Source organism: Vidua chalybeata, chromosome 5 (genome assembly GCF_026979565.1).
Source record: "Vidua chalybeata isolate OUT-0048 chromosome 5, bVidCha1 merged haplotype, whole genome shotgun sequence".
Taxonomy (NCBI): Eukaryota; Metazoa; Chordata; class Aves; order Passeriformes; family Viduidae; genus Vidua; species Vidua chalybeata.
Genome location: NC_071534.1, coordinates 34,059,337 through 34,086,471, shown reverse-complemented (window position 1 = coordinate 34,086,471; position 27,135 = coordinate 34,059,337). Strand labels below are relative to the sequence as shown.

The 27,135-nt window shown below is 40.6% G+C and overlaps 1 protein-coding gene across 4 annotated transcripts in view; it reads right to left on the bottom strand.

Moving 5' to 3' along the window:
- The window catches only part of PAWR (pro-apoptotic WT1 regulator), a 70,682-nt gene extending 43,880 nt beyond the window's left edge, over positions 1–26,802 (bottom strand). Inside the window, exons 1-2 of one of the 4 annotated variants that reach the window (XM_053943957.1) lie at positions 26,743–26,802; positions 25,190–25,832 (exon numbers count right to left, since the gene is read on the bottom strand). In XM_053943957.1, the coding sequence (XP_053799932.1) occupies positions 25,190–25,663 (474 nt within the window). In that variant the 5' untranslated portion in view covers positions 25,664–25,832; positions 26,743–26,802. Of the gene's footprint in view, positions 1–25,189; positions 25,833–26,232; positions 26,306–26,507; positions 26,521–26,545; positions 26,627–26,742 lie in introns of those variants that run through there. The other 3 variants (XM_053943955.1, XM_053943958.1, XM_053943956.1) reach the window with 3 other exon arrangements.
- Positions 26,803–27,135: the final 333 nt, after the last annotated feature.

Here is a 27,135-nt window from a genome sequence, read left to right as displayed (position 1 = left end):
TATGGTGCTTCTGAAGAGAAATAAAGATGAGATCAGTACTTGAAGAATGTTCTAAAAGGAGACCAAACAGGTTAATCAGTGGAACTGTATTTCTAACTACCCTATCCCCTAAAGCATGCAGTTTGTAGCCATTTATACTGTCTGAATATCAAGTTGCATTTAATTTCTTTTTTAATGCTGTGCCTTCATAGGATTCTGCTCTCTTGCCTAATGGGCTAGTTGTCATTTTTCTTATTCTGCTCACTGAATCTCATTCAATGTTTACATACAGTGGGTGTGGGATTGGTCAAACTAAATAAAGGCAAAAAGGCTGATGAAAACCAAATGAGCACAGGCAAGCCAGGACAACAGACTCAGAACCGATCCCAAAGGGACAAAGAAAACTTTGGCACAATATTTTTTTGAGAGTTGCACTACACTTCCCATTTAGTAGTGAGATCTTCTCAAACTACAGAAAAACTGATAAAAATATCAATCAGATTTTCTGCTCTTCCAGGTGCTTCTTTTGAGTCCTAATACAAGTAAGTGTACTAACCAGAGATGGACTCCACATTCAGCCATGGGGCAGAAAGGGAAAAGTAGTACTGAAAAAGCATTTCAAATAGGATAGGCACTTATCTGGATGAAAAAAAACAAAAAAACAGTTTGAATTTTATTTCCGAGGCAATAAATAAGCTCTTTTGATGGACTTAGCACTGTTGTCAGGAATAAACAGCACTGATCAAAACTGTGCAGAGAGAAAAAGAACATCTGTGGTACTGAAGCCTCCATAGGACAGATATAACCAAGTATGATGAAAAAAGTTTAAAGTTGTTGCTCAAGTCAACATTTTAACTACCTCCTGGGAGAACACCTTATACCTACAGAATAATCCTAGTGACAATTCTGTGAAGCTGTTTCCCAACCTAGACTTCCAAAATCACTCTTTAGTTCTGTATTTGTAGGGAAGTCCTCTTCCTTGGGAGCATTGCCAACACTTTTAAAATAAATATATCAATGTCCAAGGACCTTGATGGAAATCCAGTTCAGGTTCTCATAGTGCAATCTCACGTGCTAACAGCCTAAGAGTCTTCTGTTACCTCCACTTGTATCCTTGCTTCTTATGGAAACTGCGCTCAGAAATCCCAGCTCTTTTGTACCTGTATCTTTCTGAAGTCACTAGTGCTAGCGGGTGTGTGCATGTTGTGTTCCAGACAGTAATTAATACTTACTAATAGATTCTTTAAGACATTAAAGTTGCACAAGTGTGAGGGGGCTAACTGAAGTTTGCTACAAGTGAAATATGCAGATTAGTTGCCACAGTAATTCATGGACTAGACAAAACAGGCAGTTACCCTTCCACGTAAGCAGTCAGCACTGTATACAGCCCTGAGCCAGCTCAGCAGGTGTTTGACTCTTCCCATTCAAAAGCTCTGTGAGGAACTAAGGGAACTATGGTATTGACTTGAGAGTGAGAAGGTGAAAGCGTGGTAGACAAAAAGAGCTGTGGGAAAGGCTCACAGAAAGAACATGTAGCTGATGCCTGGTGAGAGAGAGCTACTCAAGTAAACAGATATTACAGCAGCAAAGCAAGCAAGCAAAGGACACATCTGTTTCAACTGGTCTGAGAAGCAAAACTACACAAGGTACTTGTTTTTTGTGGTCTTTCTGTCACTGTCAGAGTGGGCTGCACTCTGACAATTTTCCCTGCAACATGCATCCAAAAATTTTCATATTTTGATTACCAGGTCTAAGACAGAGCTGGGCACTCTCCACTTTCAGTAGGTAAGAAAAACTAGGACCTCAGGGTGGGAACATGCAAATAGACAAGAATTTGCCACTAAAGAGTATTTCATGTGCACACTAAACAGTACCAGAAGTTCAAGTAACTTAGTGCAAAAGTAGCATTTGAATATGATGACCTCAGAACAGAGAAGAACATGCATAGACACAAAACCAAATCCATCCAGGTGTGAGGATATCATAGTATAGGATCATAATGGGAGTAATGAGTCATGTCACACAGTTGGTTCAAAACAACTTCACCCACTGGAACCTTACACTACTGTAACTCATTCCATAAGAGAGCAATGCTATTTCTACAGGAAATCAAACCAGAACAAAGCATGAATAAATAAAACGCAGAAAATGCTGGATAAATAAAAGCTTACATTTACAAACACAGGTTTTATACAAAAAAGGCAATTTTCCATTACTGTTATTTTAATTGTTGAGTGACTGATAAAGTTATGGGGTTTTTTTTAGCTATAGAGTTACTTGCATACAATATAGTGCAAGCCTTGGCCAGGTCTTCAGCAATCAGTTATTTGCATGTCACCCCATCTAGACATAGATGACAGCTCAATCAAAGAGCCTGAGACCAGACCGTTCAAGCAAATAATTAAGATTTCAGCTTATAAAGCATTTATTATCTTGATTTGTAACATCAACTGTACCATACATTTCTCAACTTCAAAGTAGGAATATTGGGTAAACTCCTCTCTTCTGAAACACTCAGAAATCTGCCCATTACTGGTGACTGAGAAACTTTGCTACAAGGTGACATGGATTTGCTCTGTGCTCTAGACCCAAGGCACTGGCAAGGCTCTCCCTTGCTTGAGGCACAGAACAGAATGGCTATACTTCTTCCCCCCATCTATTGAGTGTAATGAAAGCGTGAGGTTAAGGGTAAGACTGATGCAAAATTAACATGCATCATGTTTGCCATATTAACTGTTCACATGTGTTGTTTTCTGTAGACCAAACTGTGGTAAACACAAGGTAATTCAAGTAGCCTGTAGGTACCACGGGGTAGAAGCATTCATTCCGTTACCATGGAGCAGCCATGAGCTATTGCTGTGTCCAGCCCAACAGCCTGTCACTCTGACCAAAGAGGACAAGGAGAAGAATTCACATGAGTTGATAACACTGGAAATGGGATTCCATTCAATTTGTCTCGTATAATTATCTATCACAGCCAAATGATAGTTAAAATCAGACTTTTTTCCCTTGATTTAAGGAAATCTTAATGACAAAAAACCTCTTTCAAATACAAACTGATGTTCCAGTAGGGATCTTCATGTTGTTAACAGGAGGATACACACATGCAAAAAAGCAAAATAAATCCCCCGCAGCTACTGCTAAACCTTTAGTCCAATCCAAAGCAGGGGAAAGCAAGTAAAGAAGTATCTGAGGAGGAGTCAGGAATGAGGATTCTGCTGTTCACATTATTAAAACATTTCTCAGACTACAAGCTAAAGCCTGTAATAACGTCGCTTGGAAAACAGAAGGCTGAGTGAGCATCTGAGGGTGAAAAGGAATGTTTTTACAGGCGCAGTCAGTAAATACCACTGGCTCCTGCAGACATTCTTCCTTAAATGGAAATTAACATTGCTTTAGGTTAGAAAAGAATCTCTAGATACAATAGATGTGATAGAGTAGCTATTAACCTTTTAGCACCTGCACTAAACGAAACAAAAATTAGCAGAAGGCTTTATATATATACAGTTTTCTGTTCAATAAGCATTTAAAACTCTTTCCCTTCCCTGCCACATGACTCTTACTGTAGATCTGGAAGAGCAAGGAATCCTAAAGTCTCACAAACAATATTAAAATAATGTGGAAACACAAAGTTTCTTTGCATATCTATGACTAACTGTGTAAAGGCACTAGACAATTTAAAGAAAGGCAACTACTCCAGATACAATCAGAACTGAACCTTCAACCTAAAGTTGAGTCAAACTTTATTTCAACACTGAAATAACTCTGCATTGCTTTGATTTTACTTCTACTTCCTATTTTTTATTATTTTCATGTCCCCCTGCAACTGCTTTTTCCAGCCAAGAAAACAAGACTTCTCCCTTCCCCAAGATTCCTTAAAAATTTAACAACATAATGAGCAAGGGCTGAGGTTCCACAACAGCTACAATCAGCAAGTGTCCATTTAGCTATACTCCAACTCCCTCTTTCCTGCTCCTGCACAAGGGCATCTACCAGTCCTTTGCACCCCCTCTGCTGACTCTGGCAAATCATGTCAGGGTAACTTCCTAGTAGAAAGGTACCTCTATGAAAAGGGAACAGTATTTTGTACACCTTGCTCTACCTAACTACAGGATCAAATGGGTGCCAGGACCACCACAGGCAAGTCAGGTAAAAGCAAGGATCTAAAGCAGTCTGGACATGGAAAAGGATAAAATCTCACAAAATTAAAACCTCAGCAATTCAAACCAGAGAAATAGAGGTTCAACAGAAATTCATTTAAAAGCACATACTAACGTTTAACATTATTAACTATTTTGGGATATAAATAGTGTCCCTGATAATACTAAACACCATCTATTTTTAGAGGGAAACAAACTACTGATTCAGACTTCTGAGTTCCAACACAAGACCCAGATGACTTCTTGAATCTGCAGGCTGTATGTGCAGATGTATGGCCTAGGATTTTTCTGGTTATCTTTACTTCCATAAAATGTAGTATCTTATTAAATTGAATTAGGATAATGAAAGGCTCTGAGTCTCTTCTGTAGCTCCTTTGCTATTTATGGTTTGTGTTTGAAGACCGTTTCTAAATTGTGGAGAGGGAAGCAAGAGACAGGTACATCTATGCATTCTCATACCAAGCACCCACAAAGGCTTTCACAGTCATTCACTACTGATACAAAATGCTGTGAGAAAGGTTTTCTCCCAGAATCTCAGCTCACATTGTAAACAACCAACTGGGTTAGTGAAAACAAAAACACACCTTGCAAATAGGATGAAGACTGATTCACTTATGCATTTCATTCATCCTAGTAGGACTTTGTTGCAAGAATAACAAGTACATCACAGAAAGAAAAAACCCAACAACATACAAAAAGCCATGTCCAAAAAAGGGGCATAGAGCAGTTTGCCTAGAAAAGTAATCTTTATCGCTGGAGATTTTAAAGTACACATCAATGGAAGATAAATATCAGGAATAACACAGGTGTAAGAATGCTGTTAGGACAAGATGACAAACTAGACAGCTCTTCGGGGCTCCCTGCAGCCTTATTTTCTAGGAGTTCTTAATAATAAACTCTTTGCAGGAAGAGTTGCAGTGGCAACAGAAACAACAAGTAAGGATAACAAACTGCACCAAGAACACATTTATCCTCACCAACCTTCATGCACACATCCCACAGAAACCATCTGCAGTTGCACAGCAAACTGGGAAAAACAAGCATAAGCAGCAGAGCAATTCTGCTCTCACACATATGGGATTGCAGCACACTGGCTCTTCATCAGAAGACATAGGTACACATCAAAAATTCCCCTGAGCAGAATACAGTTCAAATCTGAGAAGGTATGGTCAAAAAAAAAAAAAAAAAAAAAAAAAAAAAAAAAAAAAAAGTTGTTCCACACCTGCTTTGCTTTCAAACACAGTCCCAACTCATCCCTGCCAAGAAAGGATGTTGGGATGTTTCTGGAGCATTTCCCTTGAATGAGGACAACTGCTCTTATGTCACTTAGATTACAGGCTCTTTTTTTTAAAGCAAAGAATATCAGTTCCTACATCACACTTTTCCCTCCTTATCCAACTGACTGCACCAGAGCATTAACTTCAATTACTATTAGTAAGTATATCACACCTACTGAAGAAACTAGTTCACATCTACATTCCCTGTTAGCTTAATCAAAATTACTACCTTTCTTACAACCTCTGCCTTCCTGCTAACACAAGCTATTTACAAGGTAACTACAACTGACTTCCGTGATGGTCTCAATTGAAATACTAGGAAAAAGAGATCTGCTAAATTATACTGCCTGTTCCATTAGTCAAGAAAATTAAGTAAAATAGATCTCCCACTAATTTACTTGGAACTGATTCCTATCTAGCTGATCTAGATTTATGAACCTTGAATTGCTTTTGTAATTATAATCATAATTTTATACTCAAATTCTCTGAAAACTTCTCCAGTATTCCAAGGTTGCTCAGTATTACCAGACCAGAGACTACTCTGGACAACTCCTCTGCGAGCAAGTTATCTGAACATGATTATTTTCTCCTTACTGGAGATGAACCAACTCCCTAGAAAAGCCTCAGTTAGAATACTTCCACTGGTTTCCACTGAGCAGAAAACAGAAATATTTTTTCAATATGTACTCCTAATGGTAAGTGCTAATCAATGTAGCATAGTAATACCAATCTAACCAGAAGGACACAACATGACTTACATTATGACTGAATAATTGTTTGAGGAAAAGAATTGCACATTTAAGTCAGATGGGTCCTCCAAATGAAAGGAGCACTTGGCCATGGCCATGCTACCAGACCCTGGAACTGAAAACATTCATTTAAAGTATCCAAACCTACTGTTTGAAACAATCCCCTTATTTCCCATTGTAATGGGCTAACAGCACACCCTCTATTAGTAACTCTGCCTTAAGTGAGATAGGCACAGAAGAGGCACAGAACTCAGTACTAACACCCTCACAGCTGATGACTGACCACAGCCCCAAGTCTAAAGCACTTGGTCCTTTGAGGATCTTCCCTGGCAGATAAATGCAGGTTCTACTGAGAGCAGGATAGGTCCAACCCAATCTGCAGTGGCCACAGTTCTCAGTAAGAGATGTTGCTGTATGCTTCCAGAGGGAAGATCTGAAAACTGCTGTTTGAGAAGTTTATCTGTGTGTGAAGCCAAGTGTTGGAAAAACTGAGGATTTATCTGACTCTGCTGGCTTTGATACATAACTTACTTATAAACTCTTAAAAAAGAGACAAGAATTGTAAATTTTTTTCTTTTTAATCAATCCAATGGTTTGTTTTACTTATTACACTCCAACAGTGTTTTAATTTGTGGTTTTCTGCATATGCTCATCCTCCAGTGAGCAACACTCCTGGCAAAGCTGCCCATGTTGAACTTTTAATTATTTAAGAGCACAGACTAAACATTTACCTCTATGTGCCACAAAGCACATGCACTGCTACAGTCTATTCCTAAAGACAAAAATTTTAGTAGAAGTAAAGAATGCCTATTTTGAACACAGCATTCAATTGAAAAGGGTGAAACCCTTTGGCAAGGATATTGTGCATTCCTAGGAGGATTTAAATTAGTTTGCTGCAGAACAAAACCTGGGTTAGGGATAGTAACTTGGATACAGTCACACACACACACACAAAAGAGAACATTCTCACTCCTCCTGATCTTTTTCCTTGAAAAACCACAACCATCAACATGCAAAGACTCTTTTAATAAGATAATGTGAGGAGGTTTTAGGGAAGCAAAAAATACTGATTGCAATATAGTTTCTACACCAAGTTAAACCTCTTTGCACTTCTCAAAATTACTAAGGAATGTAACATTGCAAAATTCCACAATATTTGAAGCTGCTACTTTTGAACTGACATTTGAAAAGACAATTTTACATTAAAGACCCAAACTGTACATTTCAGTTTGAAATTCAACTCCTATTTTTTTTTAATATGATTTGAGACATGCTTGCTTAAAATAATTTCTTAGTTGTTCACTCAAATCTCACTCTTCCGTTCAGCTTATGAGTAGGGCATCAAAATAAAGACAGGCCTTAACATAAAAAAGGGAATTTAAACCAGTCTCATTAAAACAAGTCTTCTCAGCATTCAGTTCCCATCTTCTAGGGAATCTTCATATACATTATAATTAGCTTCCTCAAAGGCTAAGGCTTAAATGTAATTTCTTTGTGTTGTAAATTCTAATTATTCATAGTAAATAAATTTGTGATACTCTTTTATTCCTTAAAGCAATGCAGAAACTTGAAGTAATTGTACAACTGGCAAAAATTAGGAGTTCCCAAAAAGGGAAGTAAAACTTCATTCTTCACATTCCAGTAGACATAAAAAGGGCTCCATTAACACTAACGGGGAAAGGGCCAGTGACCTAGAACTTTACTTATGGTCCAAAACTATTAATGAACTCTGAAGAATAAGGAGTAATGGGTATTCAAAATCCCAAGCCCTGTGATGTAGCAGGAGAATGAATAAGCTGTGTTCTAATTTACTCTGACATGCAGCACATCATGGCTGCAGAAGCAGTATGTTACAACATACCATCTTTCAGGAGTCACATTCTTGGGAAACTGCCGATTCCCAGGGATTCTCACACAACCTTTAGTTTAATAGCAAAATACTTAAGAAATTAAACTACATATCTTACATATAAGTAATGAAGAAAGAAAAAGCATTGAGGGGGGAAGAACATGCTATTTAGCCTTACTTGAGGAAACAATAAAATCAAATGGACTTTATGACCACTCTTACATTATGATTATTATTGAACTTTATCCCATCTGTAAATTTTAGATTATGGAGGTCACAGTTATCCACTACTGGAAGACAGAGACAACTTGAATATGTCCCTTGAAAAACTGTCAAAAGAAAAGGCTTTTAAGCATCAATAGTCAGCTCTTGTTCCCTGCACCATTTCATAGACAATGAAAAGCATAATATGAGCCAGTATTAAAATGAAAAAGTTATTTTGAGCTTTCCTCAGACTTGCTCAGATTTAGGCTCCACAACTAAATCAAGCACTTGATTCATAAACCAGCTGTTTTCACACAATTCTGATCAACAAAGCAAGAAGAGAGTTTATTTTTGCATTGCCAAAGTACAAGTTTAATAACAGCACAACTAAAGAGTCAAATCAAAGGATGAAACTCATTTTCAACCTAGGAACAAAGAACTTCATCACCAAAAAGTACACATTTGAGGATTCATATTGCCATTAAAGGAAGTTTCAAAAGCCCAATAAATTTCATTGGATACACAATTTAGAATTTGACTTTTTAAATGGAAACCAAGGAAATAAAATACCATTCTTGAAAACACTAAGCTAAGTTTTTCACAAACAGTAGTATCATTCATCTTTCAAAACCATCCGCCAGAAAAAAAACACTATGCAAGGCATTCTATCACTAAACATATCTTAAAACTTTTAAAAATAACTATAATCTTCTTACAATAGTGGAGTAAGTACTTTTTTATCAGCACAAAGGCAGCACTTAGCTTTTATAAAAATAAGCACTTGCAGATTATTAAGATATTGGGATCAATTTGAGAAGTTATTAAATTTTACTACTAGTCAGAATAAACATTTAATGCTGTTTTCACATTCAAATTTAAACTATCTGTAACTGGATAACAGATACATTTTTATGAGCACTCCATAATTCACCAAGATTATGAGTCTCCTAGATGGCTCTTGCAAGCAATACCAGAATTCTTTGAAATACGATAAATATGAGAATACATATCTATCCAAATCAGCACTGAGTATTTTTGTTACTAAAAATACTTCTGGTTGCAACTAAAATGTTTCAGTTTAAAGAATGAGGAACAACCTAAAAAATGTTTCCTACTTAAAATTACTGCATTGGACATATCATTGGTGGATTCATATTGATTTCATTTTTTCAAAGAACTGTTGAATTAAGGTCCCTAGGCCCCTGAAACATCTGGAAAGAAAAGGATCTGAGAAAAATGTAAACTTTTACTAGCTTCTGAGGAAGTTACCTTGAGAAATAGGTTAATTGTTTCTTACTTCTTAATAAAAAAGAAACAACCCACACTCTCTCTGATATGTGTCTGATGAACAGTAACTCCAGCAAGGAGAACAGATAAAAAGACACTTTTCTCAGATATGCTTCAGCTTATTTACAACAAGGACTAAGAAAACCAACAAAAATAATAAGCAATGCTTTATACTCCCTTTACTCTAATTTAAACATGATTAAAGTATGGAGTAATTTCTGAAAATAGGAAATTAAGTAAACAGCAGGAAAAGAAACTAGAGATGTTTTTTGGAGGAAGAGCACATGAAGAAGGGCTTGTTCAGCCTGCTAAAGAGAAGTAAAGGAGCAATTTAATAGCAACCTTGAACTATCAGGTTAGTTACAAAGATGATGGGAGTCAGGCTGCTCTCAGAAGCAGCAGATGATAAAGCAAAGGATACAAAATGCATCAACTGGATACTAGGAACAGTATTTCAGTAAGAGAGCAGCAGCACAGCACTGGGTCAGGTTACTCAGAGAGATAGTTGGAGAGACCATCCTTAAAGGTTTCCAAGCCTCAGTAAGGCAAAACCAAGGCTGACCTGATGCAGGGCTGCTCAAAGTACTGCTCTGAGACTTCCAAAGGCCTCCTCCAATCAACATTTCTATGCATTTATAGAGCCAGCAGGCCTGCTTGATTTATCTTTCATGTCCTGTCACCTTCTTCCCCCCAGAGTCAAAATCCCAGGGTCCACCTGGCTTTTATTTTTCTTACATTTGGGTAACAATGAGACCAATACTGCCTTTTTGAGATGATTCAGGCAAAATAGTATATAATTCAAAGCTCTGTGTAAAGAAGCATTTAGGCACAAGTCCAAAGTTGCATCTAAAAAATGTGCAGAAGCAATTTGGGAAAAAAAAGTCCACACAAATAAGTAATCAGATGCATTTGAAAAGTTCTCCTAAAACATGCAAAGAAAACATCTTTTAAAAGCCAAAGCTTATGGTTTTGAAACACCCAATTGATTTTCTACTATTCATTACGGGAATGAAGAAAGATGGACTGCTTAAAATGCACACATTTTTCTGGATAGAAGTATAGTTCCTTTAACATTTGCTAATGTTACCCACACCCAAAAAGTGAGCTGCCCTATCCAAATGTACCTTTACTGCTTCACTGTTCCAACTGTTACTCTATTGGCTATGTAAACAGATACACAGGGAAGTCACAATTCGTTTCACACACTATATGATAAAGACTAGATATTGAGCAAAGGTGTTCCAAATGCACCAAATCAAATAAAAGTCAGCTTCCAATGGATTTGTAATCTTATAGTTCACTGAAATCAAATAAAAATTGCCAAGATCAGAAATCTCTCTCCCTTCCATGAATTATTTTCTGCTCCTTTCTCTCACTGCATTCACTTACACTGCATTTCCTTCTGCTGCATATTAATTGGATCACTTCTTTTTTTTGGCCTTTCATTATGGAATTTGTAGCTTTACTATTACTGAGAGCAGCAACTTTCTCAGATGCAAGGAAAAGAAGAAACGGGCGTCGTGGATTAAAAGCTGCAGAGGAAAACCAACATAGAGACAAATGTTGGAAAACCAACATAGTCACATACAGACTCTGCAAATCCTATTCCTTGTGTATTGCTGTATGATCTAGTGAGAACTTAAGGGATACACAGGTGTAGCTTTTGACTGCATTACAAAGTACCTTCTCAAGAGGATTCCCTGATCCTCCCCCTTTGATATGAAAGGGCTATTTGATGAAAACAAGTAAACTTCCAGCCAATAACTATAGTAAGCAACGACTGTATTGACAAAGGCCTTGCTGGAAATTTATATTTGAGCAAAATTTGGAACCAAATACAAAAATAATGAAATTTTCTGACCAATTTGTAGCAGCATAAAATAAAATCAGTAAAGTTTGACTTGGAAATTAAGGCTGTCTTCAAATTAAGCTCAAGTTAAAAAAACACACCCTTGAGTGCATTTTAATTCTACTCATTTCTCAAAACAAACTACACTTAGTCCTCCTACCAGACATTAACATCTGGAAGTGATGTGCCCATTTCTGGTACAGTACTCTACCAGCAGATACAGCACGGAGATTTGCAGTGTATAAGCTTCACACCCTTTCCTCTTGCTATTTACTGTCAAAAGACAACCAAAGACTTTTTATGGGGACTAAACAGGCAGCTGCCAAATATCTGAAACGGGTAAGCAGCCAGAACAATTCCTTCTGCCTCATTACAGGCCCATTTAAGTATCTTGTAACAAAAGGCACTAAAGCTTAAATCAAAAATTCGCAAGTCTTCACATAGCCCTGCAGTTCTTGTTCCAAATACTTTAAAATAATCGAGTGGAAATTGTTCTCTCGTTATCTTTTGTCCAGGTTTTGGCGCTGTCACATCATGACGTATCAACAACAACTAAACTGCTCCAACACAGTAGCAAGTTTAAATGTAATATGACTGTGTGGACTGAATTCCTGACAAGTTCTTCTTCCTGGGTCAGTTGATTACAACAGCAGATATCTACTAATATTTCAACAAGAACTGACTCAACAATCATCTTCAAGTTCAACATTCCCTAACAATCAAGGAATTCAATCCAACTGTGTGTAAAACACTCTGACTACTAGATTAAATATGTAAAGTATTATATTCTGAACAATAAAAAGAGCCTTCTGGAGATAAATGCCTTTTTACAAATCCACCTTTCAAGGACAGCTCCATTTTTTGAAGAGGATTGATTTTGAAAGTAAAAAGCACTCATCTATGAACTCATTTAAATTATAAGCAGCAAATGCATTTAAGCAGAAAATAAGCACATTCTTGCAAAGCTTCCCAATTAAAAAAAAGAAAAAATCTAAAAACCTAAACATCCATGATCACACTCCCACAGACTTTCAAAGGTGTTAAAACATTTGACAAAAAGTAAGAACAAACAAAAAAAATCCAAGCAGCAGCAAATGCTAATTTTTTTCAGAGCCAAACCATTCCACAGCTAGTAAAGCTATTTTTTAATTTAAAAGTAAAATACACACAACACACTTTTTCATCCCAACACCACCAGTTCTGAGATCCCATGTAGCACATTGTCTGCCCTGGGTGAAGTATATTTAAGTATATATAAAATACCCTCCTCCCTCTTGCCACATTCCCTTCTTCCCCTCCTTACTTTTTCAACTAATACTCTGACATTACTGGCCTCACTAAACTCAGTCCTGCAAATTCCTGACATTCATGTCTTCTTAAACTGAAACGTAACTTGAGGAGATGGTTAACATCTGACCTTTGCTCTACCTCAGACATACCTGGAAACACAAAAAAAGTCCAAGGCATGCAAAATGCATTCACAGTCTGAAAGGATGTTTTATTTCAAAGTTCCCAGCCCAGAATCTTTAAAAACAACAATCCATTCAAAAGACAATTTAATAAAAATTTTCCTACAAGCATAGACCTTTGCATAAACATTACAAACTTGTACTGAGAATGAAGACATGAAGAAATAGATAAGAAATAAATCTCTAGAAGTATACACACAGGAGTTTTGGTGAAATTAAGAATTAAATAGCTATCACAACTAACAAAACCAGTCAGTCTCATTTAAATAAATTGGATACTACATTAAAGAATGAACAACAATAAATCATACATTGATTACAGAAGTGGACATGGTACCTAACATGCTATTAAAATATTAGTCAGAAACAAATTACTAAGATAAATGGAGGATCAGTCTACAAAGCAAATCAAAAATAAAGCAACCAGGTATTTTGCAAAATAGAAAATCTACCCACTTGCTCTAAATGAAGCCAAACAAAGGCTCAAATACCAGTACCTCAACCCTTTTTTTTTTTTTTTGTCTTTAAGATGAAGTTTTAAAACTGCACCTTAAAGATTATTCTAGCTTTTATATACCCTCCTACTTTCCTTCATTACATACACATGAAGATTGCTAGCTACACTTCAATTAGGTGCACTTTAAGTGGGTTTTTTCATTGCTGTACTTTGGGAAACAGGTTTCCTACAAATTAAATACTCTCAGTGATCAATAGGAAATATGGTATTGGTGTAACATGTTTTTACCTTAAATGAACTTGTCAGGCATACAGGATTCATATCCTTTCACCTCTTAATTGCTGGAGTATACTATTGCCAGATACTGGTAGTGCCAGAATTTTGAGGGAAGAAAAGAAAGGGCTGGAATACCAGGGATGAACATGATTGTTTAATGAGCCGGTGTCTCTTCGCTAGAATACAGTCCCCATTTGCTGTTATCTCTATGTGCTTCAGGCATTTTGCTTGTCATACAGTTAAGGCATGACTGAACATGCCATTCTGAGACTATTCTTGTTAAATAAAACCTGTGGCTACAGACAATAAAGGAAATGTCCTCTTACAGACATGAGATACGCCACCTAAAATTTTAATCAAGTTCTTAGAAGTAAAAAAGTGAGAAAATAAAGTGATTACTTTTCTTTTATTCTCAAGAAATTTTCATTTTCAGTTACAGTTGTGCCTTTCAAATCAACTTGTACCAGTAGCTGCTAACAAATGAAAACACTGACTACAAAATTCATAATTTTCTCAAAAGTAAAATATTTCAAGGAATGTATTTCCATAACTACAAGCCAAGTAAATTGCAAAACCCTTGTTTTCAAACAAGCTTTCTCTATATGTAAAAAAAAAAAAAAAAGGAGCCAACAGACGACATTATTTATAGTCCTCTTTGGGAGGGCTGCCTATCACAGAAAAACATGTCCTTCCTTGGACCTGTAGCTGATTCAAAGCCAAGACCTTTTAAATGAAACCAACTGCACTTAGGTTGGTTCAAGCCTAGATGCAAAGCTGAATTTGGAGTCTGGTGGCTATCCCTAGGCACAAACATCTGTGACCTGCCACTTGGATTCTCCAAGCTTTTTTGTCTGGAGAGACACCTTCCCATCTCACCCAGGACACACTCACACATCCCATTCAGTGTACTTGGTTCCCCAAGCCAGCACTACTCCCTCTGAGCTCACTTCTTACATCCCATCATCTATGAAGTTCACAGAGTGCTGGCCTACAAATAGCTCATGCACACAAAGACAGCTAGAAAAATATGGTCCAGGATAAGTTCCAGATATAAGACAGCATCTGTAATCCCTGATGGAAATACCTTTATGGCAGTACATATCCAGTCATATTTTAGAGGATTCATTCATGATTAATTAGTGCAGCTTCCTAATAAACAGTGTCCAAGTAGAAGAACCATCCCTGCACAAAAGACAGAAAAATCTTAATTCTGTAATTTGAATAAAAGTAGACAATAATGGAAAAAAATCCACTTAAAACTGTGGAAAAATATTTTACAGGTCTTACTTCCTTTTTGCTAATCAACTTTTGATACTGACCAAATACTAGTCCAGCCACAGATCCTAGTTCATACAGTCCCTCCAAACTTCCACTGGAGTCCTGCTATGCAGGAGCAATAACAGAGGCAAACAACCAAACAGGAAAAAAGACTTTTTAGCTTTTTTTTCAGATTTAGATCTCTACCCTGAACTATTGGTTGCACAAATGCTACCGATTCAACTTCATAGGGAAATAAATAAGTGTATTTAAAAGTGTAATTTTCATATTTCAGCTTAGATTTATACATATTTATATGAACAAAAATTTTAATCACCTGTGTTTTAAGAATAGCTGTAATATACCTTCCATTTCAGAACTTATAATTAAAAAACATGCAATATACAACTTGACTGGAACATACTTTTTCCCCTCCTTCTGACACTCAAATCCTGCTGTTCTACTTTGTCATGTGCTCACCTCTTTTTTCCAATACAAGTTTTATCTAACCCATACTCATTTTGGAGATGTTGTGGAAAATGAAGGGAAAATCCAGCCATACAGTCGCTGCAGATTTAAAACAGTTAACACGCCACCTTGCCTGGTTTTTCTCAGTATTCTTCAAAAAAGATTATCTCAGTCTCCAGATTACAAAGAAATGCAAAAGACTTTATAAATACCGTCTTACATGCAAGACAAAATGAGGAGAGTTGCTCAGTTAACAGAGGTATGAGTAAGGTACTGCTTAGTACTGTTTTCTGACCAGAGATCTGGTCTTGATATCAAGATGACTCTTGATATCAGACTTGTTGAAAGCATGAAGTCATGGTCCTATTTCAGATTAGATTTAGTCTATAACTGTTAATAAGCCTCATCGCCACGAATAAAAAATACACACACTCCATCTCAATCTGTGAGTAATAGTCTGGGACACAGACTACTACAAGCACAATTGCTGCCAAACTTCAAACAACTAAGGCTAATAAGGCACTGGCATAGTTCTGGCTAGTTCAAAGCACTGATTAATTGATCAATATTAATAATAATTCGTAGTTCAACCCACAAAAATAAAATGTATGTTTATGGAAGAATTTGAAATTACACTTTGTATCACTGATTACTCTGTTCATTGTATCTTGGAAGAAGTATTCAGATTAAATTTGTTCTAAAAGCAGACTAAGAGTTCTTAGAACTCTTTTGAAATGGCTGCTCACACTATATGGTTGGTTTAAGACTTTTTTGATGTTCACTTTGTTTAATAATCTGTCAGAGTACCAGAATATTAATTAGCTCCTAAACTCTGCAATAAAGGTCATCTTTCAGAAGCTCAACAATCTTGAGGAATATATACAGTAACTGATGAGCAGGGATCACGACATGAGGCTTACATATACCACATTGAGCTTCTGCAGGGAAGAGAAAGAAATAATCATAGAGAGCTATCTCATCATATAGGAGAGTTCTTAGGAATGTGGACCTCGGCTGATGTTTTGTTTGCTAACAGTTTACACAAGTTGAAGAGGAGACTGAACAAGTATTTTGCACATAAATTCATGTTAATTTCTGTCTATTTAGCAAATTTTATACAGTGCTGCAAGTCTTTGAGATGAAAACTATCAAGTGGCTAGAAAACTATCTCACAGGAAACACCAGACAACATTTCTGCAGACTTTTTCCTTTGTGTCTGATAATGGCCATGGTAGGAGCAGAACACTGAGCAAGGTGGTTCTTTAGTCAGACACACTACAATTAGTCTTATTTTATTGGTGCACAGAGAGGAAAAATTAAGCTAAAGAGCTTTACAAACAGCATACAGTGGGAAGTGACCAATCCAGATGAGTGCAGGTTTCAGATGAAATCCCATGTTCCTACACACACTAAACTGCATATTGCATGGAAAACAGTTCATAAATATAAATATAAATATGTACCAGTAAATACAGCGGACAAGCAGGACATGAACAAGTTCTGTAATTAACAAAAATGAGTAGCAGGGTCAGAAGGTGCTGAGAGGGGGAAGAGTGAAAGAGGGGAATTCGCCATTACTGCTTCCTTGGCTTCTGCCTACCACTGTGGTCTCTCATACATCTCACAGATGTATGTGGCTTAGACACCACACATACAGTTGGCTGTTATTTCACAACACTTTTTCCACATCTGAGTGCTCCATGCATTTTACCCAGCTATCCTGCCTTTGTACCTCAAATCTTGTTACATCACCCATTTCTGCCAACTAAAGCCTATCTAGATTGTTGCTTTTCCAAAAAACCAAAACCATCTTTTTTCCAACTGTCCCAGGCAGACACTAAGTATAGACCTAGGCCCTTTGCAGCAGTGCATGGCAGGAGACAATGGATGCAAATTTAAAGGACAGACCAAAAGAAAGGTAAACACTTTCATCTCAAGGACAATCATGTCCTGGTAGCATTGCCCAAAGAAGCTGTGAAGACTTTGGAGATTTTCAAGATCTGACTGGATGCAACAAGGTCAAATTAAAGACCTCCTGAGGTTCCTTTCAACCTTAATTACACTTAGATGCAATACCTACACAAAGAAAACACCCAGCACTGCAGTGGACTATGCTTCCACAAGTCTCTCACCTACTAAAAAGCTTCTGACTTAAGAGATTCAAGACATCAGTCACTTACTTAGGTTTCAGATCAAGAAAATCAAGGAAATACTGCATAAAAGACTCAGTGAAGCCCGTACCTAGCATTTTTTTTTCTCCTATTTTTGTTTGAGGGTGAGTAACAGTTGAGAATTAAGACAGGTAAAAATTGAAGATGGCACAGCTTTACTTTTGTTTCTCTGAGGGGTTTTTTTGGTTAATTTTTTTTTCAACTTACCTTAATTCAGGATGATGTTCTTGTCAAGCATAGCTACATCTAAGATTATGTGATTATTATATAGTAAGACTATACAAAAGAGGTGATTATAAGATTTTCAGTCCTGGAGTAACAGAGACCTAAATGATCCATTCAGTTTTTCATAGCAACATGCACACAGATCGAATACAGTAAAATCCTGAAATAAAACAACAGGGTTGTGGTTTTTATTTTAATTTCCCATGACCTTGTGTAGCACAAAAAAAAGTCATCCACTTAGACTTCCAACTGAAATTCTTTAAATACACAACTCCAGCCTTGGGGTAAAAAAAGTTGCAGAGAAAACCATACATGAGTTTACAGATATAGTTTTAAGAACTCAGTACAAACTTGTATGGAACTAATCAACAGTGACCCTTCCAATTTGCCCTCAACCAGGACCACCAGATCCTTTTCCACAGGCCAGCTCTCCACTGTTACATTCCCCAGTTTGTCTGTACATCCAGGGTTGCCCCATCCCAGGTACAGAATTCAGCACTTGTGATTGTTAAACTTCATAAGGTTGGTGATTGCCCAGCCCTTTTATTTGTCAAAGTCCCTCTGCCTTCATGGCAATCACCAGCTCCTCACAACTTAGTACCATCACCAAACATACTTACGATTCCTTCCAGTCCTGTGTCCAAGTCATTTATGAAGATGTTGAAGGGCACAGGGCCAAGGATGGAGCCCTGCAGAGCCCCACTCATGACAGGTCACCAGCCTAATGTAACTCCATTCACCATAACCCTTTGCTCATAGTTGCTCACCCACTGCATGATGTGTTTATCCAGCTGTGTGTTGGACATTTTGTCCAGAATGATACTGTGACAGACATTATCAAAAGCTTTACTGAAATCCAAAAATATCACAACTGGCAACCACTGATCAACTGGAGAGTCACCTTGTCAAAAAAGGAAATTAAGTTTCACAAGCAGGACTTGCCCCTCATGAACCTGTGCTGGCTGTGACCCATAACTGCATTGTCCTTCAGGTGTTTCTCAGTAACTCCCACCATAATCCTCTCCATAATTCTATGAGGAACTGAAGTGAGACTGAGAGACCTGCGGTCACCAGGGGCATCTTTCTGGCCCTTCTGGAATACTGGGGCATTTGCCAAGTTCCAGTCGATTGGGACCTTTTCAGATTCCTGAGACCATTCAAGAATCATTGAGAGAGGTCTTGTGATTACATCAGCCAGCTCTTTGAGTACCCTTGGATGAACTCTATCAGGTCTCATAGATTTTGAGGGATTCAGCTGGAAAAGCAAATGCTCTATGAGATTAGGGTTCACTGGGAGTTTATCATTCACACAATCATCCCAGCTCAGGGCACTGGGATCACCAGTGTTGAAGACTGAAGTGAAGAAATTATTAAATGTCTCTGCTATGTCTACGTTCCAGTTTGTGAGGTGACCATTTTCATCACATATATTATTTCTGCACTGCCTTTTGCTATTAATATACTTTAAAAAGCCCCTTCTACTGTCTCCCACAATTCTGGCCAGCTTCATTTCTTACTGAGCTTCAGCTACACAAATTTTCTCCCTACAGAGGTGAAACACCATCTTTGTAATCTTCCCGCGTCCATGAACATTACTTCCACTGGACATACACTTTCCTTTTTGCCTTGCTGCAGAAGATCCTTGCTCAGACAAGTCAGCCCTTTGTTTCATGTTTGACTTCCAACATTTTCAAGTTACCTGCTCCTGTACTTGTAGAAGGTGATACTGAAGTGACCAGCACTGTTAGACCACAGCACCTTCAAAAGCATCTTCCCAAGCGACCTTACTCACCAGTTCCCTGAGCAGCCTGAACTCTGCTCTCCTCATGACCATTTTAAACTTGATTGCTTCCTGGTCACTGTGGCCAAGACAGCCACCAATCACTTCACTCCACTCACAAGCCCCTCTCTGATGAAGGCAACGAATCAAGAAGGGCACTTTTCTGAGCCAACTCCCTTAGCATCTATATCAAGAAGTTATCATCCAGGTGTTCTAGAACCTGGACCTGTTCTGGACCTGTTTGGTGCTCCCAGTTAACATCTGGCAAGATGAGGTCCCCCATAAGAACAAGAGTCGCTGATTTACAGATATCCCTTAGCTCCTTAAAGGATAATTCATCAGTGCTGTCATCCTGGCTCGGTTGACTGTAGAAGACTTCCACAATGAAGTTTGTCCCTTAATCCTTACTCACTAGCTCTCAACTGTGCCATTGCCAACTCCAAACTCCATACACTCCAGCCCCTCTATTACCTATGTCATCTCTTCACCTCATCTTCCCTGCCTGATCTCTCCTCCACAGAGCCTGTAATTGTAACACAGCAGTCACAGGACTCATCTCACCAGATTTCACTTATACCAATGATGTCATATCTCTGGGATTAAGGAAACTCCTCTTCCTTGTTCCTCTTGCTGTGTGCATCAGAGTAGGAATGTTTCAAGTGCAGTTCATTGTAGCCAACACCTCGTGGGGACAACTGACGGACCTAATGAGCACACAGTCCATCCTATTTTGCCATGCAGTTCCATTGCTTATCACAGGCAAACCTGGTTTTCTCCCAGGCTTGCCAGTGATAAGCAATGGAATAGGCACACCAGGCTTGGAAGGTACACACACAGCGATTTAGAAGCTCTACATGGATTCTGGGATTGAAAGCTTTCCAGACTTTTAAATTTACTAAAAATTTAGTTGTGATTTGTTTTTTTGACAAATAACTTCCAGTACCTAGCTATGTCAGGATATTACAGCATATTCTTAAACAAAACTTGAAAAAAATAAGGATAAGCTTATCATGTGCTAAAAAAAATGAAATAAGAAAATATGCCCATTGAACAGGTGTTATCAGGAGACTTGTTCAAAATCAGAATTCACAAACTCATTAAAAGCAAAACAAACTGGATATAAACAATCTTAATACAATTCTTCTATCAGAACCTGAAAATGTTTCTATTCACCCTGCCACATCTGAAGGAAGAACCATAAATTGAATTCTAGTAAGATGTGTTCACTAGACAAAGCCAGCAGGAGAATGGTCTAACCTATCATGAATGGCTGTCCAGGTCAAATAATTTCAGACTTCCACTATAACACTACTACTACTGCATGAATGGTAAGCCTATCAGTCAGATGCAGGGTTTTTTCCTAGTACTTTGAACAACCACTTATTGACGCTCTTTTTTCCTCAACACACACGAAAAGAAACAACTTGTTTTACAACACAACTGATGTCAGACAATGGAAAGACACTACCCTCATTAATCTCAAGATATAACATGAAGGCACTTTAATCCTCAGGTAGGGAATCACCACGAAAGATAATGCTGAAGGCAAGCTTCTAATCAAAAGAGCTCAACAGCTAGTACAGGATTCCACTCTTCTCTCTAGTTTCCAGCCATTCAGAGAAGGATTTCAATTGCTTTACAACACACAAAGTAATTGCTATGCCTGACACATGTAGCACTTACATTTTCTTGACATTTTTCCAACTGGAACACAGCAACTTTCTGTTAGTCTCAACTGAGCACAGTGGACTTTTCTAGTAGCAGGAACTCTTTCCCACAGAAAGTACTCACTGCTCTGCTTACTTTCAAGGCTGCTGTTCAGTATGACACCTACCAAGCACCCCATATGCATTGCCTTCTAAACACACAGGCAGACTCCTGACAGGGAGCCATCAGTGAGGATGCAAAAAGTTGTATCTTTACTGCTGTTCATAATACAAGAGATGAACACAGACTGGCTGAACATCCTTTGCAGAGTCCGTATTTGAATCACTTCCACCTTTCACTCCAGTATTTCCCAGGAACAGGTCAGGAGACTGTTGTGTCTCTGGTCTGGCAGCCTCAGGTACAAAATACACAAATCAGTGTTCCTTATACCTTTTAAAATCATTCATCACTATGTTATTAACAAAAGAACACTTCCCAACTTAGATGACTTCCATCTGGTTAAGTAAAAATGTAAACTTTATCTATACTGCACACGTTACATAAAACCCATCTATACAACTGTCCTTCCTAAATGAACCAAGATTTTGATTATATATACACCTTTTTTTTAAAAAGTAGCCACAAAAATATTTGTTATTCTCCATTTTGAAGTTCAGAAAAAAAAACCTAAAAAACCTTACTCATACAGCTATATCAGCATAATCCTCAAATGTGAAGATACAGAAGTAAAGCTGCAGTTTCACCAGCACAGCATGGCTTACTTGGAGCTGGACATAATTATTACAACAGTACAAAACATAACTCTCATCCTATATATGGATCCTCACAAAGCACTGTCAGCAAATAATGGGAGCTCTGTGTTTCTTATGTAGGCATTAGCACAACTGTAAATGAGAAAAATGCTGCAAGTAAACTCAACACCTGCATCAAGTGAGTACCTGCAAACTGAGAAACACATTCCAAACATAATTAAAAATTGTTATAAAATTTAATATTTAAGGAAGATAACATACATAGTAATGGTAATTGCATACAATTCAGTTACCTTTTACAACCTGAAGAATTGTTACGAATCAACAAACCCCAAATCCCACAGCACTTAATATTTAGACAAAATCCAACTTTCAAGAAACTACTTTATGAGCGCTGAAAGGAAAAACATTGTATTTCCAAAGCCATTTTCAAAAGTCACCATTACTTAGATAAGCACTAGCGCTGAGAAGGTAAAAACCAGCCCTTACTTTTATCATGGTGGCCTCTAAATACAAAGCATTGTCAACTTTCTACCTGTCACCATCTGTTTTCACAGCTTCCACTATGGTTTCTGTCCTTCACCAACATCCACACAAAATACACTTAACACACAGTAAGAACTGGCCCTATTACCTTCCTATTGAAAAAGAGAGAACAGGAGAGAAATTAATCATTAATAAGTTATCTGCTAACATTCTTTGTGCCTGTTTCAAGATAATTTAAGAGAACACAAACTTTTCTTATTCTGCCATCTTTCCTATCAATAAATTCTCCAGCTGCATTGCATATGAAATTAAATCCTACTTCTTTGGGGCAAAAACTATTTTTGTATTCAGTTTTGGGCAGAAAAGCGTTTAGGAGTGCATTTTTTCAACAGGTACCTATTTTCATTTCAGAGGATCTTATCGGTCTCCACCACAGTGGCATGGTGATCATAAAGGGGAGATATTTAGCACAAAAGGTCTACTTCATTCTTACAAAAATTGTTTTCTTGAAAAATAAGACAATGAAACACACAGCAAAGCTCTAAAATAACATCTCCTGAGAAGTAATTTTAAAACATACACCATGAAGAGCTACAAGTGGTAAAATTCAGGGTGTACTACGAAGTCACTATGTATTGACTGCACAATAAAGCTATGCCTGGCATCAAGCGAGAAAGACAGCAAGAAACAGGAGTGTTGCAGATTACTCTAAGAAGCCATCATCTACATCACAGCCTTCTTTTATCTGAGAACTTCAGCTGACCAGCTTGTATCATGACTTGTATCTTCTCATGACTACAGAGCTGTATGAAAGACATGACAGGTAAATAGTCTGCAAAGCATTAACCTGTAAGTAGGTACTCACATTTGACACTGGAGACTGTTTCTGAAGCTGTTCACTACCAGGAATGATCTAGTGTTCCCCTAGCTAAACAATTCTCAGGAATGCATGTGGCAATAAATAAAAACCTTTAAGAAAGGCGAAATACTGAAAAGAGATAGCTCTGCGTAAGTATATACTGGTAAAAAATGCAACACTTGCTAGTAGCAGGCTTCCCCAATAACACCTTGTACAAGAGTTACCTACAGTTATTAAAATTTTACCCAAAAAATGTGATGAAATGCTTAATTGCTACTTATAGAAGTAATTAGCGTAAAGGTACAAGACGTTTCCATGGCACGTGGCAACACTTAGCAAAGTTTAGGGAGCAGGTGAGAACTCATTTCTCAAGGCCTACATATGTTACCCTTAATACATAAAGATACCCTTAAAAACGCAGCAAATTCAAACAGGATTCTAATGGCTGCAGAGAAAGGAACGTGTTTTCCTGGAAAGCAAGACACATTTTGAGTAATACTTTAACATAACAAACAAGCAGAAACCCCAACCACAACTAAACTCACCAAACCCAAAATCACACCATCCGAAAACTACCACAGGAACAGTAGTTCAAAAAAATATTTCAAAGAACTGGGACATTAATCTCAAAGAGCAAAAAGAAACCCACTGCTCAAAACCAACCAACCAAAGAGAGTATAACTGACTATGTACAGGGTACATAGTACTATGGACAGGGTACACAAGAGAAACCCCTAAAATACCATGTCATACAACACCCGCTGCAATGTGCAAAACCATTACTGACTGGGCTAGGAGTAGTTCACTTAGAGAAGTAAAGATGCATCATTTTAAGGTTCCTATAAAAGGCACAAGGGGCAGGTATTTAAGGGGGGGTCCATATAAAACAAACAAGGTACAGTCTGTGAGGCTTGCACACCCTGAAAAAAAAAAACTGAAAGAACTCACTTGTATTCACCACTTTACAAAACAATGATACTGAAGACCTATGCCAAAACACTTTACCTCAAATTAAAGACTATGCAAGTAATTGTTCTCAAAAACCACAGTTATAAAGATTTCTACTGTTCCTGAAACTCATTTCTCAACCTTCCAAGATCACCTCACATAAAAGGGTGTGAAAGTGCCTAGGATGTCACAAGCAAGGGTTAGTAACTTCAGGTGTTAAGAACACTATTCCATATTTTCCTGCTGCTTCAGGAACAAAGACCTTTAATTTTCTAGACCTAATTTAATAATCCGTAATATTAACCAGAAGAACTACAATTTTTTTCTATTAAAATATGGTGATCACCATTACTAGTGCAAAACTGTAGACAGAAATCCAACTCTGTTCAGTTTCCTGTGGCCTTTCTTATTAACTGGAAAACAAGCTAAAAGCTTAGTTATCATTCTTGTGAATTCCTCTAGGAGTATTACAAATCAATGCCAGATTTTTATACTAGTAGCAAACCGCAGAGGACAGTGGTGTTGGCTGATAAAAATATCTTCCTCCGCCTCAAAAAAATGCTCTTCAAACCACTACATTTTTTCCAGTCCATTCCAGTTGGAATTCTTCTGGGTTCCAAACTGAGTAATATTTACACCTGAACATCTATTCCAACCTGATAAATCGATTTTCTCTCATTACTATTGTTTCGACCATACTTTAACAGGCACGTGTCTCAGTCTGATCCTCCAAAAGGTTTGAACTTGCTCTCTTGTCGACAAGAAACTACTAAAAAAAAAAAAAGCTGCAAGTTACGACAGGTCTAATTTATTCAGGATAAATTACACCACATCTGTCCGTCGCTTGGGATGCCGCCCTGCCCCGACCCCTGCGCGACAGGCGCGGCCCACCGCGCTGCTGCTCGCAGCGCGGGGAGCCCAGGCAGGGGCGGAGAGCGCTCGCCAGCAGCAGCGGGGCTGCGCCCGGCGCCCCCAGCGGCGGCTCCGCTACGGCCGCGCCACCCCCCGTCCCCGCTCACCTCGACGGCCGGGATGTTCACCACACCTGTCGACCTCCTCTTCTCCCTCAGCTTCCTCTTCTCGATCTGCCCCTTCCCCTTCCTGGCGCTGGGGCCCGAGCCCTTTCCCTTGGCGGCCAGCTTCTCCTCGCCCTCGGGGGAGCCCGGTGCGGCGGCGGGCTCGGCCCCGCGGCTCCCGGCGAGAGGCGGTGGCGGCTCCTTCGCGGGGGCGCCGCGGCCCTGGGCGGCGCTGGCGAGGCTGACGCAGTTCAGCGCCCCGCCGGCGGGGGACGCTGCGCGGTCGGGGGGCAAGTTGTTATTGTTGTTGTTCAGCTCGGCGGAGGGGCCGCCCCCCGCAGGACGGGGCTCCCCCCCGCCCGGTGCGCCCGGGGCCGGCGGTGCCTGCTTCGCCCGCATCTTCTCCCGCTTGGCTTTCCATTCCTCCAGAAAGTCTGTGGTGCTACCCCCGGCGCTGCGGTAGCTGCCAGTCGCCATGTTCCCGGCGGGCTGGACGGCGAGAGCGCCCCACCAGCACCGCTGCCGCCGCCCGCCCCGAGGCGGCTCTGCTGCCGCCCGGAGATGAGAGGTCCCGGCGGGTCGGGCGGGAGAGACGGGGGAGGGAGAGTCGGGGGCGGGGAGAGAGGCTAGGAGTAGCACAAACACCCTGAAGAGAAACAAAGGGGGTACGTGAGCCGTCCCGCCGCACTGCTTATCCCCCATCCAGCCGCCTCGCGAATTCCCCGGGAAGCCCCCGACCCCAGGGGACGAGTCTCCATCACCGGCCGCCCTCGCACGCTCGGCTCCCACGGCTCGAACCTCGGCGCCCGACTCCGGCGCCCCTCGCTCCCCGGGGCTCCCCTCACCCCTCGGCGCGGGGCCGCCCGGCAGTACCCGCCTCCTCCGCCCGCCCGCTGCGGCCACGACGGCCGCGCAGCGCCGTCCCGTGCCCCAGGCCATCGGGTACCATCCCCGAAGCCGGTGCCTTCCCCCCGCCGCCCTCTTGCCTGCCCGGGGAACCGCGTTCCCGCACGCAACAGGGCGGGGCGAGCGCGGCCGGCGCTCACCTCCCGCCCGCCGGGGCCGCGGCTCGGGCGCTGCAAAGCGCCGGCGGCACCAGGTGAGCGGCACCGCCTCCCGCCGTCCCGGAAGGAGCGGTGCGGCCCCGAGCCTTCCCGAGCTCCCTCCCCTTTCCCCATCGCGGCGCGGACACAGCCGAAGCCAGGGCGGAAACTGCCGAGATGGCCCCGACAATGGGGTGAGGGCGGGGAGGCCCCGCCCGGCCCGGTGCGAGCCGCGACCCGACCGCCCCGGCTGCCGGCCCGCAGCGGTATCCTGGCACCTGCCCCGGGCAGCGTCGGCGCGGGAGCGGACACGGACCTCGGCGCTCCCGAGGAGCGGCAGGAATGGAGTGGGGATGCCCGGGCCGGGACGACGCCGGCCTCGGCCGCACTTCGCTTCCCCGGCGGCTTTAACGGACGGCGGGCGGGGGCTGCCGGAGCCCCGCCAGGAGGGGCCGGAGAAGGCGGTCTGGTGTCATACCCCTCCGCGGGAGCTTCGCCAAACCCGCTCCGCACCTGCCGCAAAACCTCGGCTGAAGGGCCCCGACGTGCGGCCGCCTCCCGCGGGGCAGGTGCCGGGCTCGGCCCTGGGGCAGGTCGGCTCCGCGGCACCGCTGGCCACTGTCACCGCCGGCGAGCCGAGTCGTGTGCGGAGCCCGGCGCGGTCAGCCCGCGGCTTCGCTGTCATCAGGGACACGCCGCGCTGGGACGGGAGCGCCGGCTTGGCCTGAAAGCGTGGTGCCGCCGTTGCGCTGTGCGGCGGGGTCGTGGCACGGTGGGAAAGAGCCCGAGGTCAAGTGGCTCCCGCAGCAGAATGGCTTCCTCTGGGCCGCGCCGGTGCTGGGCAGGCTGCTGCTAGCCTGGTGGAAGTTCACTCCCAGGGGCGGAAGGTTGGGAAAGATCCTGTGT